General features: G+C 46.4%; 1 protein-coding gene across 2 annotated transcripts in view; it reads left to right on the top strand.

The window, feature by feature from the left end:
* The first annotated feature begins 3,303 nt into the window (after positions 1-3,303).
* The window catches only part of MAPKAPK5 (MAPK activated protein kinase 5), a 31,447-nt gene continuing 17,071 nt past the window's right edge, over positions 3,304-17,679 (top strand). The window contains exons 1-7 of one of the 2 annotated variants that reach the window (XM_028741316.2): positions 3,304-4,208; positions 7,966-8,039; positions 8,742-8,817; positions 10,543-10,640; positions 11,444-11,552; positions 15,820-15,909; positions 16,769-16,864. In XM_028741316.2, the coding sequence (XP_028597149.1) occupies positions 4,173-4,208; positions 7,966-8,039; positions 8,742-8,817; positions 10,543-10,640; positions 11,444-11,552; positions 15,820-15,909; positions 16,769-16,864 (579 nt within the window). In that variant the 5' untranslated portion in view covers positions 3,304-4,172. The remainder of the gene's footprint in view (positions 4,209-7,965; positions 8,040-8,741; positions 8,818-10,542; positions 10,641-11,443; positions 11,553-15,819; positions 15,910-16,768; positions 16,865-17,679) is intronic. The other variant, XM_028741317.2, reaches the window with a different exon arrangement.

Below are 17,679 nucleotides of genomic sequence, written 5' to 3'. Positions count from 1 at the left end.
CATGCATTTGTTCAGTTGCTGACCATTTTTGGTTAAAACGGCTACCCTTTTCTCTTAGTGCAAATGGGGTAAGATGAAATAGAGAGAAAATGATTTGTATAATAGAGGAAGGGACACTCTTTGGTGGTTTTCTTCTTCTTCTTTTGAATTCTCAACATGCCAAGACTTTTTCTAGTGATTACAATGGAAACAAGAAAGGTGGATGAAGGTTTTGAGCAACATTCACACCATACATTTAAAGCACCATGATACTACTTTAAATAGTTGTGCCTTTCCCTAAAGAATTTTGGGAGCTGTAGTTTGTGATGGGTGCTGATAGTTTTAAAGGTAAAGGTACGGGCCAGTTGTGTCCGATTCTAGGGTTGTGTGCCCATCTCACTTAAGAGGGTCACGTGGCCAGCGTGACGAAGCTGCTCTGGCGAGCCAGCACCAGCGCAGCACACGGAAACGCCGTTTACCTTCCCGCTATAAAGCGGTACCTCTTTATCTACTTGCACTTTGACGTGCTTTCGAACTGCTAGGTTGGCAGGAGCTGGGACCGAAGACGGGAGCTCACCCCGCCGCGGGGATTCGAACCGCCGACCATACGATCGGCAGGTCCTAGGCACTGAGGTTTTACCCACAGCGCCACCCGCTGATAGTTTTAGGACACCCCTATTCCCCCCAGAGAGCTATAGTTCCCAGAGTCCCCTGTTTAAAACATTCTGAGAATTCTAACTGCATGAAGGGGGTGATAGGGGATCTCCTAAGAATTCTCAGCACCCTTAAAAAATGGCAACTCCCAGGATTCTTTGGGGAAAACCATGAGTTTAAGGTGGTATCGTAGTACGTTCAGTGCCTGGTGAGAATGCAGCATTAGAGTTCTTCACTATTCAAGTGAAAAACATAGGGTTCAAATTCCATGCTCCCTCAGCAGCCACTTTCTTCAGGATTTAGTTTATTTTGGGTTGTCATAGGTTTGCTTCTTAAAATATTTGAAAACCCAGCTTTGTTATATGGTATAAGCAGTGATTTTTTTCCTTTAAAAATGTTTAGGGGTACTCTCATTTTGACTCAAGAAAATCACCATTTTATAGTTCAAATCGGGAAAAATAAATACAGTAAATGGACAAAAGTACAAAGATTCACAAAATGTTTAGGGATATGCGTACCCCCAGAAAAAAACACCACTGGGTATAAGCCACCAGGCTATCGCAGGGGGAAATGGACGGTCACAGAGCATCCCTTGTCAACTGTCCATGGATATATACCTGCTGCAAGTCATCTGCAACCAAGGAACCTTAATTTTAATACTCTGAACGCTTTGAAAGTAGGGAGATTGTTGTGTAGACAATATGGTGACTGACAGTCTTTCCCATACAGAATGCAATTGGCTGAGAGGGACATTATTAAAGTGAGTAATTTAGCAGCAAGAGGAGTTGGCTTCTGCACACAAGACTTCAAGAACCACCATTGACCGGTCCTAATGTAGCCTTATGGGGCTTTGCCCTCGGGTGGGAAAAATATTGCGCCTGGGAAAGGGAAGTGGGAGTCAACAGACACTCAAGGAATAGTTTCGGAGAAAAAGGTTTATTTCTACCATGTATGAACTGGTAGAAGGAGCAAGTGTGATAGTCCACAAAAGCATGCACAAAGTCCACAGTCATGTGCACAAGCATATATACCCCTTTCCAGTTCCCTCCTCCTTTCTCCTCCCTCAGGAGTCCTGCCCCATGTTGAGGTTCCTGAGCATGTACAGAAAGCTGTCTTGGGACTATTGTGGACTCTTCCCAGGAAAGGGGGTGAGGGGGTTTCAGTGTGTTCAGATATGTTTCAATCTCTTGTTCTGGCATGGTTCCCGGACAGAAAGTAAGTTGCAATGTGGTTCTTTAGCAAGGCCAGAAGGCATGAGAAAGGCCTGAGAAACAATGGACTGTTCTCTACCTTTGTTACAGCAAAGCGGAATGTTTCTGATGCTTAGCTGCTGAGAAAATGATTTTGAAAAGCTTTGAGAAGCTTTGAGCCTGCTTTGGTGGGGGGTGACTTCGGGCCTAGGTGAGGTCACCTGTCCTCACCTTCCTTCAATGGGAATACAGTGGTGCCTCGCAAGACGAAAAGAATCCGTTCCGCGATTCTCTTAGTCTTGCAGTTTTTTCGTCTTGCGAAGCAAGCCCATTAGCGGCTTACCGGATTAGTGCTATTAGCGGCTTAGCGGGCTTAGCGGATCAGCTGATAAGCGGCTTAGCGATCAGCTGTTAAGCGGCTTAGCGGATCAGCTGATAAGCGGCTTAGCGATCAGCTGTTTAGCGGCTTAGCTGTTAAGCGGCTTAGCGGATCAGCTGATAAGCGGCTTAGCGGCTTGGGAAAAAGGGGGGGGGGGAGGAAAAAAACCCTGCAGGAACTCGCAAGACATTTTTGTCTTGCGAAGCAAGCCCATAGGAAATTCGTTTTGCGAAGCACCTCCAAAACGGAAAACCCTTTCGTCTAGCGGGTTTTCCGTCTTGCGAGGCATTCGTCTTGCGGGGCACCACTGTAAAATGGCATATTGCCATAAAGGCCATGGCTGGCCCAATGGGAGCACTGCACACTATAGCATTTTGGTGCATGTCCTATTTGTATTTTATATGCAGGTAAAGATGCGGAACACAGTTTTGCAAGGAAATCCTTTATCCTTTTTTTGTATGCGCAGAGAATTTTGGCCTCACATCCTGAGAGGGTATCAAAATTTATTACTTTTGCTGCTTATGTATGTTGAATGCATCACCAGGTAGTTTGGTAATATGCTTAAATAAACAAATGACGTTAGAGACCTGAACGTTGATACCTAAGAGCCTACCACAGCCCATTGGGCTTTTAACTTTTCTCCCTTAAAATTGGCAACAGAAGTCTCCCCCCACACTGTGTAGAAGCCAAACGTGCCTCAAAGCAGCCTGGAAAAAAATCCAGAGGACGAACACTGGCATTTCTTATCTCCCCGACCCTTTACTGAGGATAAAACCATGTTTTATTTGGTAACTATTGGCTGATACAGGGGTAGTTAAAATGCTGCAATCCACAGGCACAAACGTGTGAAAGGAAATGATACACGGTAATGTTCGTGTAAAGACGTGCTCAAAAACAACTTTTTTATTATGTCATTGTGGGTGCGTGTGTTTAGTATGGTTAAGAACAGCGGGGTTACATTTGATTATTTTACATAGAGTTTAACTAGGGTTAGAGCTCCGCTGCCAAAATGGCCGCCAGCCTCGCTTCCTTCTTTCTTCGTTTCTCTCCGGGAGCGTGACGATCTCCAAACATCGCGGGACTTCGCCTCGAAAAGCGGCGAGTGACCCAAACGGCCCCACCAACCCACAAAGGGGCGTGTTCGAAAGGGGGCGGGACGAAGTCGTGCCAAGGAAACCCCTCCCCTCTGCCGGCATCAAATTCCTTCCCCGCTTTTATTGCTACCCTCAGGTAACCCCGCACCGAAGCGCCATCAAAAAGCGACGCGAAAGAGAGGAAGGTCCCCGGGCAAGAATAATAATAAAAAAACCACACACCCTAAAAACATCTGCGAAGAAAGGCGGAAGGGCCTTTCACCTACGTCGTCGCGTCGCTGATGTGCAGCTCGTGATGCTTGACGCTGCCTATCTCACTCGCCTGATAAGTTTTTCTCCGCCGCGAAAGAGGCCCATTTGGGACCGCTGCTGGCGCGGAGGGGCTGGGAGCGAGACGGCGGGAGAGAGAGGGAGCTAGGCAGGCCCCGGCTCCGAAAGCGACCCCGCTGGAGTTGCTCGGCAGATCAGGCGCGGCTGCCCTCGGCGGGGGCGAAGCTGTGGCAATGGCTGGTGGCTCCTTAGCAGGAGTCGAGCCTCGGCGCCTGAGGCGGAGCCCGGATTAGGGAAAGCTGAGGCGGCGGCGGCGGCGGCGGCAATAATTTCCTCCATCCCTTCAATTACCTCAGCCTCCCGGCCGTGAGGAAAGGCCTCTCGCGCCCTCTTCGCTTTCCTTCCCTGGCTGGGTGGGGATGAGGCGGCAGCCCGGCGGAGGAGGCGGTGGCGGAGGGGGCAGCGGCAGCAGCGCCGGCAGCGGCGCGGGCGGCGACAACAACGACACCGACGACACCGACTTGGAGGGGCGGCCCCCCGCCTAGCCCGGCCCCGCTCCCCCTCCTTCCCCACAGGCTCCCCTCGCCGGGCCTGAAGCGGCGGAGGATGTCGGAGGAGCCTGACGCGGACAAGATGATCAAGGTAGCGGGGCCTGCTTGGGCGGCCTTTATGGACGACGCGCGGAGGGGGGGGGGGCAGGGAGGAGGAGGCCGCTTAATTGTTCTACTTGAAGCCTGGGTTTAACGTCCAGGGCGCAGTGCCTCTGAGCGTGTGCAGAGTTCGGACGGCGGAACCCCACCCCCGGCCTCTTGGGAGATTCAAAAGAGATACGAGAAAGTGTTTGTCCATGCAGCGCTTGGCTGAACCGCGGAAGTCGCGGGAGCCAGTGATGGCCACCAACTTGGATGGCTTTAAAAGAGGAGCCAGATAGACGGGGCATAAATAATAAATTATTATTATTATTATTATTATTAGGCTATCGATGGCTACTATGCTCTGCCTCCACAGTCAGAGGCAGTAAATGCTCAGGATTAACAGTTGCTGGGAACCACAGGAGGGGAGAGGGCTCTTGGGTTTGGGTCCTGCTTAGGGGTTTCCCACAATAGGCATCTGTTTGGCTGCTATGGGAACAGGATGCTGAACTAGATGGGTTCCTTGTGCCTTGATTCAGCAGGCTCTTTCTTACGTTCTTATCCTGGACCTTGGCAATCATGCATCTCTTATATTTTTAATTTATTTATGGCAACCTTCCCTTCTAACCAGATGTTGTTGGGCTCTCATAAACCCAGGGCAGCAGTGGTCAGGAATGATGGGAGCTGTAGTCTCAGCTACACCTGGAGACTATACACTGGGGAAGACTGACTTAATAGCATTTGTAGGTTGCTCTGTGACATACATTTCCCTGGGTGGCTTATAATAGGCAAGCTTAAACACAAATAGACACAGATACAACAAAAACGAAACTCTGCAGCTGCAAAGTTAAATGGATTTAAAAAACGGAGGGCCACATGTTGTACTTTATTTTAAAGGCCTGTGTGAACTGAATGCTTTTCCGTTGGTGCTGAAATTATGGTCTATTCTCAGACTAGCTTTCCTGGGAAATTTGTTCCACAACCAGGGTGCCTCTATGAAAAAGGCCCTCTTCTTGATGGTTACTTAGAACTGTAGAATTGTAGAGTTAGAAGGGACTTCAAGGGTCTCACTTCATTTGACAGGGCACCCATTATTCATATATAATACATACAAAGCAGCTAGAGTTTTCTAATCACTATACTTATACTTACAAATATGAGACAGTCACTGCTCACTGGCTTACAATCTTAGTGGACACAATGCAAAAGGAAAGAAAGGTACAGAGGAAAGAAGAAAGCAAGTATTGAAGCAGCTGCTACTGGAGAACGGTTGGGGCCAGGTTGATCTCCCCCTTGCCATGATTCATGGCCAATAAGTCACATGTCCCACAGGCCTGGGCTTGTGGAGTACAGTGACTCAGAACAGTGAATTATTAATCAGAAATGTGTTCCAATGCTTACAAGTTTTGTTCTCTGTTAGGAATATGAGGATTAATTCAGGCAAAAGAAGCTGCCTTATACCATATCAGACCACTGGTCCATCTAGCTGACAGTGGTGCTCCAGGATCTCAGATAGGAGTCTTTCCCAGCCCTATCTGAGATCCTAGGGATTGAACCCAGGTTTTTTTGCATACTCAGTCACTGAGCTAGTAGTAGTAGCGTAGAGCCCTCTGTATATACACAGCACTTATCAGAGAATGAAAGAACAGGCTTCTGCCCTGATTGTTAAAAATGAAAGAACATTTCTTTGTTATTATGGTGTTAGTATTATAACTCCATTCACATACACAACATTCCCAAACAATGATTCTTCTTATTGATTTTATAAATTTACTAGGGTCTGTGTGGCCCAGCTCACTTCACTTGCCAACCCCACCTACCACTGTGCTTGTTGGTCTGGGCCACCTCCCAGGCCACCTGCCCACTTGTTCGCTTCGTCTCTTGTTCCTTCCTTCTCACCTTTTGAAACTACTGTGATGGCCCAGCTTGTGTGGCCACACAAACTTTAACGTGGCAGTGTTCTTAACTATTTATTATATGCAAGGTATATTTCCATCAATATAAGATGACAGGTCTCTGCCTCAAGGTGCTTACAGTCTAAAATTGGATATTGGGGAGACAGCAGAGGGAGGAGGCAGGGGCAAATAGGAAAATGTTTGATTATTTGGGTTCAACATATTTAATTAAGTATTCAGGGTTCAATGGGAAGAGAAGTCTCTGCCCCAAGATGCTTGCGATAACATACACATATATGCCTGCACAAGAGAAACTGTAGAGCAGGGATGGCCAAACTTGGCCCTCCAGCTATTTTGGGACTACAACTCCCATCATCCCTAGCTAACAGGACCAGTGGTCAGGGATGATGGGAACTGTAGTCCCAAAACAGCTGGAGGGCCAAGTTTGGTCATCACTCCTGTAGAGGAACAGGAAGGAAATGTTTATTGAGGGAAGAATGTGTGGGTGTTGCTATACACATACACTAAATTTGTACCCCTTTGCCCCATCAGATGTTGCTGAACTGCAACTCCCATCAGCCTCAGTAAGCATTGCCAATTGCCATGGTTGATAGGACTTGTAGTTCAGCAACATCTGGAGGGTGAAATTTTCCCAACACCTATTTTAGTTGGATGGCTTTAGAAATAGAAAATATCGATAAAAATGTAAAGAAGTTATTAAAGGCCAGGGGGTCTACAATAGCATTGGCATCTAACTGAAACAGAAGATCAGGATCTAAATGCCAGAGATTCTAAAATGCCTGTGAGTGTATAAAGGTGTCAAAGAGCAAGCTGGCTGTCAATCGCACCATTCAAAGTTGGAATTAAGTCTTTATTAGCAAAAACATGAACTGCGCAAACTTGGCTGATGTCAGGTCTAATGAACACAGCAGTTCATCCCCGGTAGGTCTTGCCCCATGAATCAGTTGTCAAGACTGAAAGCCCCCACCTCCCTATAGCCATCTTAAGTCTCCTCTCCAGGGCTTTTTCCATGCAGTCGGAAACTGCGCCTGCATGAAGCCTGTTGCTGCTCTGCCCATTTCAGCCCTCTTCTGGTTTGGGGAGGAGGGGAGCTATTGCAGCAGTAGGGGGAGACACCTGTGACTCTTTACTAGCCTGACTCATCTTGGCTTCCCTTCTCCCACTCATCTGCTGCAGCTTCTGCCTCTGATTCTGGACTTCTCTCTGTCACAGACTCTTGGTATCTGAAGAAGTGTGCATGCACACGAAAGCTCATACCAATAACAAACTTAGTTGGTCTCTAAGGTGCTACTGGAAGGAATTTTTTTTATTTTGTTTCAACTACGGCAGACCAACACGGCTACCAACTGTAACTAGACTCTCCCAGTTGCCTCTTCGGCTTCCGGCACCTCTTCTTCCCAGACTTCTCCCTCTGGCCGCTTGTTGTCCCATCCCCCAATCCCTGGGCGCTTTGTTCTCCAGCTGGGCCTTCCTTTCACTCCTCTGCATCCAACCAGTCTATGACAAAGGTCATCACATGGCACCAAAAAGACATAATGCTGCCTGCCTGTGTTGCTGCCCCTCTCTCCTGCTGCCTCCCCCTTCCCAATTTATTATTATAAATCCAAATTTATTGTACATGTCTCATAAACAGCAAAATGCTAGAGTTACAGCTAAATAAGATCCAGCATATAAACTGAACAGAACAAATTGGTATTGTAGATTTGTGGAGATGCTCTTTATATAATTACAATACTCTACGGTACTATATTACACTATATAGGATTTGCAGCTGGCATCAGATAGGGCTCTGCCTAGCTCTCCAAAGATGATGCTGTAGTTCCATGTTTCTTCTTTTCCCTTTTAATACAGGAAACTTCTATTTTAGAAGAATACCATATAAACTGGACTCAGAAGCTGGGAGCTGGTATCAGTGGTCCAGTAAGGTAAGAAGATGCATTTTATTGCTGTGATTAAACTCTCAGGATAATAATGAAATACTGAATGCTTTTAATTATGCTGTGAGTGGAAATGGATATTCCTTCGCTCATTTCTTACTTGGTTTGTGTCAAAACAAAGTTATTTTGTAACACATCTTTAATGCTTTTATTTATTAGGCTTCTGTCCCACTATTGCATAAGGTTCCCATCCTCAATTTGCACATACATAATTCCAGCAGTTCACAGGGCTCCTTTACAATGGTATTTTTAAAATAAATGCAGTAAAATGCCGTTCTCATATGTGTTTAATCACAGCAAATGATGTGCTTTGTGCTCATGCATAGGAGCATAAACCACCTTTTAATCCAGCTACTAAAATAAGCTGGCTGTGGCCCCAGTAGCTCTTTTTTATTTTAGGAAGCATGGATGGGCCTGATTAGGCAGGGTTCTGACTTTTCCTATGTTCATCAGGTGTAGGGAGATGCCATGGCTTCCAGGCAGGATGTTGTGCCCTGTTCAAGGGATGTTTCCCAACACACTAATTAATGTTCCCACCAAACATTAATGTGGGAATAATGCAGGAGTCTAGATTGGGAAGGATTTAGACACACACTCTCTCTCTGTCTTCAAATGAGGAATTCATTCATATGTTGGTAGCTTCTTTATAGCTTCCCAACTAACCAAATGACTTTGCTGCTATCTGGACAGAGTCTGCATGAAAAAATCGTCTCAAGAACGGTTTGCACTGAAGATCCTTCTCGATCGCCCTAAAGCTAGAAATGAGGTATAGTCCACTCTTCTTGAAAAATGTTCTATAGATCTGTTGCTCCACTTGTGTGTTCTTCCCCTGCCCACTCAGTTATCCTAAAACAATTTATATCAGTAAGAAGCGCTCCTTAACACACCCCATTACTGTAAATATATGTGGACGGTTGCTGTTTTATTTAGAGCCACTGTGATTTCCTAATTGTTTAATAATTTTCTGTCTATTTTCCATGTCAAATAAAACCAACATGGCTTACAATGTAAAATAAAGCATAATGCATCATATATATATATTTTAAATATAACTATTATCCTGTGGGCATTTCACCTCCTTGGTGATGTTGGGCACAATTTGAAGACATTTTTATCTGTTGGTGACTTTGGCAAGGGACAAGCTTGCTCCCTCTTCCATGTGACAGCCCTTTAGATATTTGAAGATGGCTATCATATCTCCTCTCAGTCTGTTCTTTTCTAGGCTAAGCATACCCAGCTCCCTGAACTGTTCCTCATAAGACTTGGTTTCCAGACCCTTTATCACCCTTCTTAAAATTGTGGTGCCCATGTGTGCCTTATGCCCTAGAATCCCTCACTCCACACCTGAGGTTTGCTCTGGTTCTGCCTTAATGGCAGGAAGATTCCACACAGGAGGAAGCTTGATGAAATTGCTCTCCCCCCGTACTGATGTTAGTGGTGGTTCTGGCTAGGCTGGGCTGAAAAGCAACCCCCCACTCAGATCTGGAAGTGGAGCAGGCAATGATATCCAGGTTACGGGGTCGGGGCTGCTCCTGTCTCACGGTTTCCCCCATAAGACTGTTACTCGTTGCTGGAATGTGGGTGAAATTTTGGAGGTAGTCCCAGTTTTCTGACGAACCCACACATGGGTGCTCGTGGTGAGTTCCTCAGAGGCATTTCTTTATTTCTTCAATCCCCCTTCGCTAACTCTGCTGCGTCAAGAAAGTTATTCAACCTTGCCCTGTTGACCCTTGAAAGGCCTGCAGTTGGGATCAGCTTCCTGGAGCCCAGCTTTTGAGCACCTCACCAGAAGGAAGCAGGGGAGGCTGCTTAGCAGGCTGCTCCACATTCTTCCCAGAGCAGATGGACCTCTTGGCAAACGTTGCTTTGCTGTATCTACTTTGCTTGCCTGTTTGTAATCCTTGTTTTTGCCTGCCTGACGTCTTCTGCAGACTTAGCCAGCCAGCACCCACGTGTGTCCTGCATTCCGCCAACCAGCCTTGATTGCCTTGTTGTTCCTCAGCACAATCGTGCTCCTTTGCCTCTTGCCTGATTCTACCCTATTCCCCAAGGCTCAGGCTAAGCATGGGCTTATCTTGGCTTTAAAAATACTGGCGCGCATGCAAGGGCAGCCTTCCCCCAGCCTGCTGCCCTCCTGATGTTACGGAGTATAACTCCCTTCAGTCCCAGCCAGGATGGGAGCTCTTGTACAAAACATCTGGAGGGCAGCAGGCTGGGGAAGGCTGATCAAGAACATGCCAGGCAGCCAGTATAAACTGGAAAAAGAACTGAGCATGTGGCTGATGTGCTTCCCTCATTGCTAAACGAAGTTGATTCTCATGTGCTTAAGAATCAGAGGTAAGAACTTCAGGAGGGGCAGTGCTCCTCAGGCTGACCTTAATTCTGCCCGCGGGCAGAGGGGTATAAAAATGGGGTGGGGGAGAAGCAAAGAGACAGTTGCTAAGGCGGATGAGCACGGCTGCATTTTAACTTATCTTCTCTTCTCCATCAGGTCCGGCTGCACATGATGTGCGCGACACATCCCAATATTGTCCAGATCATCGAAGTTTACGCAAACAGTGTGCAGTTCCCTCACGAGTCAAGTCCAAGGTAAGACTCTGGCAAGGTGGTTTCTGACTGCATCCTTTCTACAATCAGGCTTCGACGGCGTGGAATTCTGTCTGGAATTTAAAAACCGCCTTTTATCCAAAGCAAACTGCAACTGCCATATGTCTTGTGTCCCCCCCACCCCTTTCATAGTAGTGTGCCTTCCTTTCCATTGTGACAAACGTATTGTTCAGAATATGTCAACGTTTTTCTTTCTTGCAGCTGGTCTCCTTCTTAGCCATTTGGTTCCCAGCGTTCAGGACATTGGGGTGTGTGCAGCATAGATAGCAGCCCTTTTTTGAGATAGCCGATGGCTTTCCGCTTTCTTTAAAAAAAACTAGTGCTCTTGTGAGGTAAGGCAAAGCATCTCAGATGCATCTTGGGTGCCATCAAGGCTGGCAGAACAGCAAAAGATCACAGGGCAGGATCTGCCAGGAGATTTTCCTGCTCAAGCCTCACAGAAGTAAACAGGAGCTAGAGCTGTCTTGACTTGTCACTTGCCACAAGCTTGCACAAAGGTCAGCTGGCAAATGGTAGCATTAATGTGCATATTCCTTTGGAGAAAAGTTCTCCAGTTTGCTCCCCACTCTCCGGGAGTTTTCTCTTTCAATGATGCCCAGAAGAACAGATTCGCTGGAATTCCCAAATCCTAAACTGATCACCTTCTCTTTAATATTGAACTGGGCAATAGAGCCAAGTTGTCTCAGACCCTGCCTTGGCTTGAAGTGTGGGGTGTTAGCTCTAGTTTTTATTAACGTTTTGACTTTTTTTTTTTCATATAACGAACTGGAATACTTTTAAAACAGGGCTCGGCTCCTAATTGTAATGGAGATGATGGAAGGGGGAGAACTGTTTCACAGAATCAGCCAACATCGGCACTTTACTGAGAAGCAAGCAAGCCAAGTAACAAAGCAGGCAAGTTCTTAACTTAACCCCACCCACCCCCAACACCCACCCCGCCCTTGTCTAAGCGAAAAGCATGGAAACAGCCCATAAAATAACTGACAATTTTACCGGGAGGGCAAGCGGCAAGCTTTTTAAGAAAACAACCCTCTGATCTAATCAGAAGATTGCCTGCTTTGTTATGATCTCCTGGTCAGCCTTTCTCTTTTTTGAGTTAAAACTGGAGGAACACTTCGTCCTTTGCACTCCCAAAGTTGTTTTTTTAGGGTGTATGAGGACAAGAATTATTTTCCCTTAACAGAGCCCATCCAAACCTGCCTCTGCAGGTCCCTGTTCTGAAGAGGAGGCCACCAGTTTCTCGTGTAAAGACTGAGTGGGCTGCCTCCTTTGGGTGGATGGGGGGTGGTTTTGCAGTGTCAGGTTGGGCATAATCACCTGCTTCCAGCAAAGGCTGATGGGAAGGCAGCAAGGCCTGAACAATGACTTGTCCAAGGATGTAGCAAGCAGCTTATTTTGCTGGCAGATGCTTTGAGCTCCAAGAAACATTGAATTTATTCTCTTGCACCATGCAATTTTGGGGATTTCTAATCTATGCATTTGCGTTAAATAAAGAAGAAAAATCACAGGGATAGGGTTAGATATTAATGAAATTCTTATCCGTGGGCCCTTTACTCAGGGTAAACTTAACATAGCTATGAATTCCCTGCCATCACAGCCGCTACAAAGCCTTTGAAGAAACGGTGATGAAGTGTGTCATCAGCACAGGGTTCCCTAATTCAAGGCATGGTCTTGGGTCAGTTGAGTCTCTTCCAGTTCTTCACACTCTGGAGATCCATGTAGGCCCTACCCTAGTGAGTAGGCCAATGTGCAGTTTGGTCACAGTCCAGCAGATGTGAGAGCAAGTCTTGAAACTCAAACCCCTGGACCTTTGTGAGATGTGGGCAGTCTCTGAGCAGTGGAAGGACTAGCTGTTTATGGGTCCTGTGAAGTATCCAAAGAGAGACAGCCCCTTCTTAGTACAGTCGTACCTTGGAAGTCGAACGGAATCCGTTCTGGAAGTCCGTCCGACATCCAAAACGTTCAGAAACCAAAGCGTGGGTTCTGATTTGCTGCAGGAAGCTCCTGCCGCCAATTGGAACCCCATCGGATGTTCGGCTTCTAGAAATAGGTGGCAAACCGGAACAGTCACTTCCGGGTTTGCGGTGTTTGGGAGCCAAAATGTTCGAGAACTAAGCTGTTCGAAAACCAAGGTACGACTGTAGTCTGGTCCTCAGGGAATAGCAGGCTGAGAAATACTGTAGCACAAAGCTGAATAAATCAGTTTCCCTTCTGGGAACGAACATGTATTTTTTGTATTCATGTTTGATGTGGTTGCTTGTTCCTATCTCTTGTCATGATTTGTGTTGCTGGTCTTTTTTAAAGGAATATGGTGACAGGGTGACCTGAGTGTTCTGGCCCAGCACCTCTTCTCTCTACCTTTTTTGGGGGGTGGGGGTGGGAGGTCTCTGGGTGCCTTGTCTCTTGTTCTAATGAAGTGTTACCCGTGAATCCACCTTTTGTTCTTTCTGTGTGTTTTCTGCTGCGACTTTTTCATCGCAATGTAATTGCAGTGCTTTGTTCTGATCTAACACAGGATAATTTCTTCAGGGAGAGTTCTTTCCAGAAAAGTAACTTGTTGGAGAAACATTAAATTCTAAGATTTGCAAAGATTTTTTTGTGTTTTGTTTAAAATAATCCTGCTTGAGCAGAGTGCTGTTCATTGTGGATCTGGTAAAAGGCATCTTTAAATTCGCCTCCATCTTGCATTTGATGGAGACTCACTAAAGAGTCTCGCTGGTAGATGCCCCAAGGGGGTGGTTGTGAATGCTATAACATTTATATTTCCATCTAGTTCCATCCATTTTGACAGGTTGACAACTACTTTTAAAATACAGTTTCGAAATGATGTTTTATTTTCAGAAACACAAGGTTAAATATATGTAGTTAGAATATTAATCCCGCTGGATTTAAGCATTTGGGCAAAAGATTCCTGCATTGCAGGTGGTTGGACTAGATGACTCGTGGTTCCTTCTAACTCTATGATCCTATGATTTCCTATGTGTACGTCCTGTTGATTTAGTGGGAGATAACTTTAATCATGTGGACGCAGGTGGCGCTGTAGTGTAAACTACTGAGACTTGGGCTTGCCGATCAGAAGGTCGGCAGTTCAAATCCCCGCGACGGGGTGAGCTCCCGTTGTTTGGACCCAGCTCCTGCCCAGCTAGCAGTTCGAAAGCAAAGTGCAAGTAAATAAATAGGTACCGCTCCAGCGGGAAGGTAAACGGTGTTTCCGTGTGCTGTTCTGGTTCGCCAGAAGCGGCTTAGTCATGCTGGCCATATGACCCGGAAAAACTGTCTGCGGACAGCTCCCTCGGCCAGTAAAGCGAGATGAGCGCCGCAACCCCAGAGTTGTTCATGACTGGACTTAACTGTCAGGGGTCCTTTACCTTTACCTTTTTAAACTTTAATCATATTTCCAGTTAGAATCTGTGGAAGTTTAAAATGCTTGACTTTGTCTGAATTGTTCCTTGCCTATCCTGAGAAGTGTGGGTTGTTAGCTCAAGAGTCCCTGGTTTTATCCAAGGTTGGTTGTGAGTGGACAGAGAAGTATAAATGATGTTTTTTGTCTCAACTTTTAAAATTTCTAGTAATTCCCATTCCAGAGCCCATATATACAGCTTTTCCAAGTCCCACTCCATGCTTTTACCATTGGCAGCCTCAATTTTCAGAAAATAATGCTGTGAAGAATTAGTGTGCCCACTGGCCTGCTACCTGCTATATTAGTGAAAATATTTACATAATTTTCTCTTTCTTGGAGCTAATTGTGCATTTTAGCCTGACGTTTTCTGCGAAACAAATTGGCCACCTTGTGGTTTTTATTCTTTTTCATTTCAAAATATGCCCTTAACCAAATTAAAACTGTTAGCACTGAATGTAGGTGGAATGATCTTTGCTTTCAACTTGCACCTTTTAAATGGCGCCCTTAATCTTGCTCTGGTTCTAAGCGGCCTGCCATTCAAAAACAGTCATTGTGTTTCGTAGTAGACTTGTGGTTTGCCGTGGTTGCTGCGTGGTCAACAGTGGCTGGAGCTGCTGATTGGCCTCATAGCAAGTTGCAAACAAGGCAGTAAATCTTCTGTCACCTGCCTGCCTTCATCTTTTAAATCTTGCACGTAAACATCAGGGTTGAGCAGAACCTAATCACTTAATTACTTCAGAGATTCAGTTGGCCTGTTAACAGCAAATGAAGGGCCACTGTTGAGATACAATTGTACTATTGAAAATGTTTTTTAATAAGTCGGATTAACACTTTAGTCTTGGAAACTGAAAGCAATTGGCAGCAAGCTGTGATGGGGTGTGTGTGTGTCTTTCTCTTAACGTTCCCAGTTGACCCTGGGTCAAGGCAAGGCGATTTCAAGCACAACTTTTCCAACTGTTGCAAGGTGGGCTTTTGAGGTGTTCCCTCCTCTCCCCCACTGTGGCTCTGCAGGAACGCAAAGAGGTCCCTGCTCAGGTCCGCTGAGAAGATTAGGAAATGCTTGCTGCACTTCATCCAGCTTAAACACCCAGAGAGGTGAAAGCAGGAGTTGAAAACATTCCCCAAGGGCCCAGGCAGCAGGCTGCCTTAAGCCTGGTTTTGCATACCCTGCTTTGATTTCCTACTTGCACCCTCCGCGACGGAACTCGCTTGCCTCAAACCATGAGAATCTGTGTTGTAAAAACAGAAGGAACCTTTTGCTGTGTAGACGCTGCTTGCCTCAAGCTGGGATGGATAGCTTGATTGATAGAAGCAGCCTGCCAAGGCAGAAACAGCTGTTTGCTGGGTGTGTGCCTCTCCCCACCCCAGCCCCGGGAGTAAACCGCCCTCTTTGCCGTTTGTTTTGCCAGATCTCAGACAACCCTTTTGAAGAAATGCTCCACCTGCCCTTAGTAGTGCTTTCAGGATCTGTCTTTATTCTCCACATGTATGCATAGTCTTCCAGTACATGCAAATGGGTAGGATGGGTGGTGGTGATCTGGTGGAGATTTGTGATCTCAGAACCAGAGTCCAGAGTTGTGGTTCTGTGTCTCCATCCCAGATCTCCAGCTGCTTTTCCTTTGACCTGAGCCATTCTAAGGGACACCCTCTGTGGTGGTGCCGAGGATATCTACTGTGCTCCTTTTCTTTAAGTGCAGATGCCATCATGTCAATGAGAGCCTTTTGGTTACTGTGTTTTGACTCCTTGTGCCCTCTTTCCAGATAGCTTTGGCTTTGCAACACTGTCATTCTTTAAACATTGCGCACCGAGACCTCAAGCCTGAGAACCTTCTTTTCAAGGATAATTCTTTGGTAAGATGGAGATTTGCTACTTTGGGTGTTGTTAAATCAGCTATGCTGCTGGTTGGTTCAAATCAGAATGTGAAATGGCCACTCTCATTTTGCCCCAAACTCACATTACCTGTCCCTTCAGCCAACAGCAGCCCTTTCTGTCCCTGGGCCCTGTATGAGTTTCCCCTTTACCCCTCTGTATCCTTGGCCCTCTTTTCCTAGGCCTCTTGCTGCCTCCCTCCATTCTAACCATTTCCCAGCTCCCTAGTCACCGTATTTTTCGCTCTATAAGACGCACCAGACCATAAGGCGCACCTAGATTTTGGAGGAGGAAAACAAGAAAAAAACATTCTGAATCCCAGAAGCCAGAACAGCAAGAGGGACCTGGCTTCTGGGATAGCCTCTGGCTGTTCTGGCTTCTGGGATAGCCGTGCCAAGCCTCTTCAGGGCAACGAGATGAAGGCTCCCCCTGCCCTCAAGAGGCTGTACGCAGCTAAGGCAGAAGCCAGGAGAGGCGCTTTGCTGAAGGGGCGCTGCGCAGCTCTCCTCTCTGTGCAACGCCATTCGCTCCATAAGACGCGCTCACATTTCCCCTTACTTTTTAGGAGGAAGAAAGTGCGTCTTATGGAGCGAAAAATAGGGTATTCTGTCCTCTCCCTTTCAGCCAGCAAACTCCTTGCCTCTTAGCTTCTTTACCCCTCCCCCCTTTCTTCCCATTCAGGACCACAGCCCTTAGCGCCCATGTGATCCCTGCCCCTCACCCCCAGTTCTTACATAATTTCTCTCGCAGAAGCCATGCTGTTTTGTCCACCTTCTGTTGCTGAGGGGTGAAATTGGGATTGAACCAATCTCTCAGGTGTCCCTTGCTGCTTGCCTTTAGGATGCCCCAGTGAAGCTGTGTGACTTCGGATTTGCGAAGGTGGACCAGGGTGACCTGATGACACCGCAGTTCACTCCGTATTACGTAGCACCTCAGGTAAAGGATGGATTCCACCAAGAGTGGTCCAGCTACACCTCTTCTCTGGACATGAATAGACTAACCTCTGTTGCCTGTGCTCTGGTAACCTCTAGGTTATATTACTGCAATGCATTATACGTGGGGCTGCCCTTGAAAATGATTGAAAACTGCAGCTGGCGCAGAATTCGGCAGCCACGTTGCTCACTGGGGCAAGGCGGTTTGAGCATTTAACACTAATCCTGGCTTGACTGCATTGGCTACCTGTTAATTTCCTGGCCCAATTCAAAGTGCTGCTTTTGATCTACAAAGCCTTATGTGGCTCAGGATCCTAGTGCCACAAGGGCCCCTATATGAGCTAACCTGGACCTGTGATCATCATCTGAGACTCTTCTCTGTGTGTCCCCTCCACAGGAGGTCTGCAGGATAGCAACATGAGAATGAGCCTTTTCAGTCATGGCTCTCTCTCTCTCTCGTGGAATGCTTGGCCAAGAGAGGCTTGCCTTTAAGTACCAGGCAAAAACATTTCCACCAGGCCTTTGGTTTTTAATTATCTGTGGTCTCCATGAATGGGTGGGATGTTTTAATCCTGCTTTTAAAAATAAGCCTATCTTTTATATTTTTCCTTTGCTGGTTTTAATGTTTTTGTTTGCTTATTCTTAGAAGTTGCTTTGGGCTGCTTTTGTAGAAAAGGTGACTAATAAGTTTAATAAATAATCATACTTGTAACATAGATCTTCCCAGTAAAGTCAGACCTTGGTTCCCAAGCACCTCCATTATTGTACATTTCGGCTCCCAAATGCCGAAAACCCAGAAGTAAATGTTCTGGTTTTTGA

The sequence above is a fragment of the Podarcis muralis genome, chromosome 7, assembly GCF_964188315.1.
Source record: "Podarcis muralis chromosome 7, rPodMur119.hap1.1, whole genome shotgun sequence".
Lineage (NCBI taxonomy): Eukaryota > Metazoa > Chordata > Lepidosauria > Squamata > Lacertidae > Podarcis > Podarcis muralis.
This window is presented reverse-complemented; position numbering and strand designations above follow the sequence as displayed.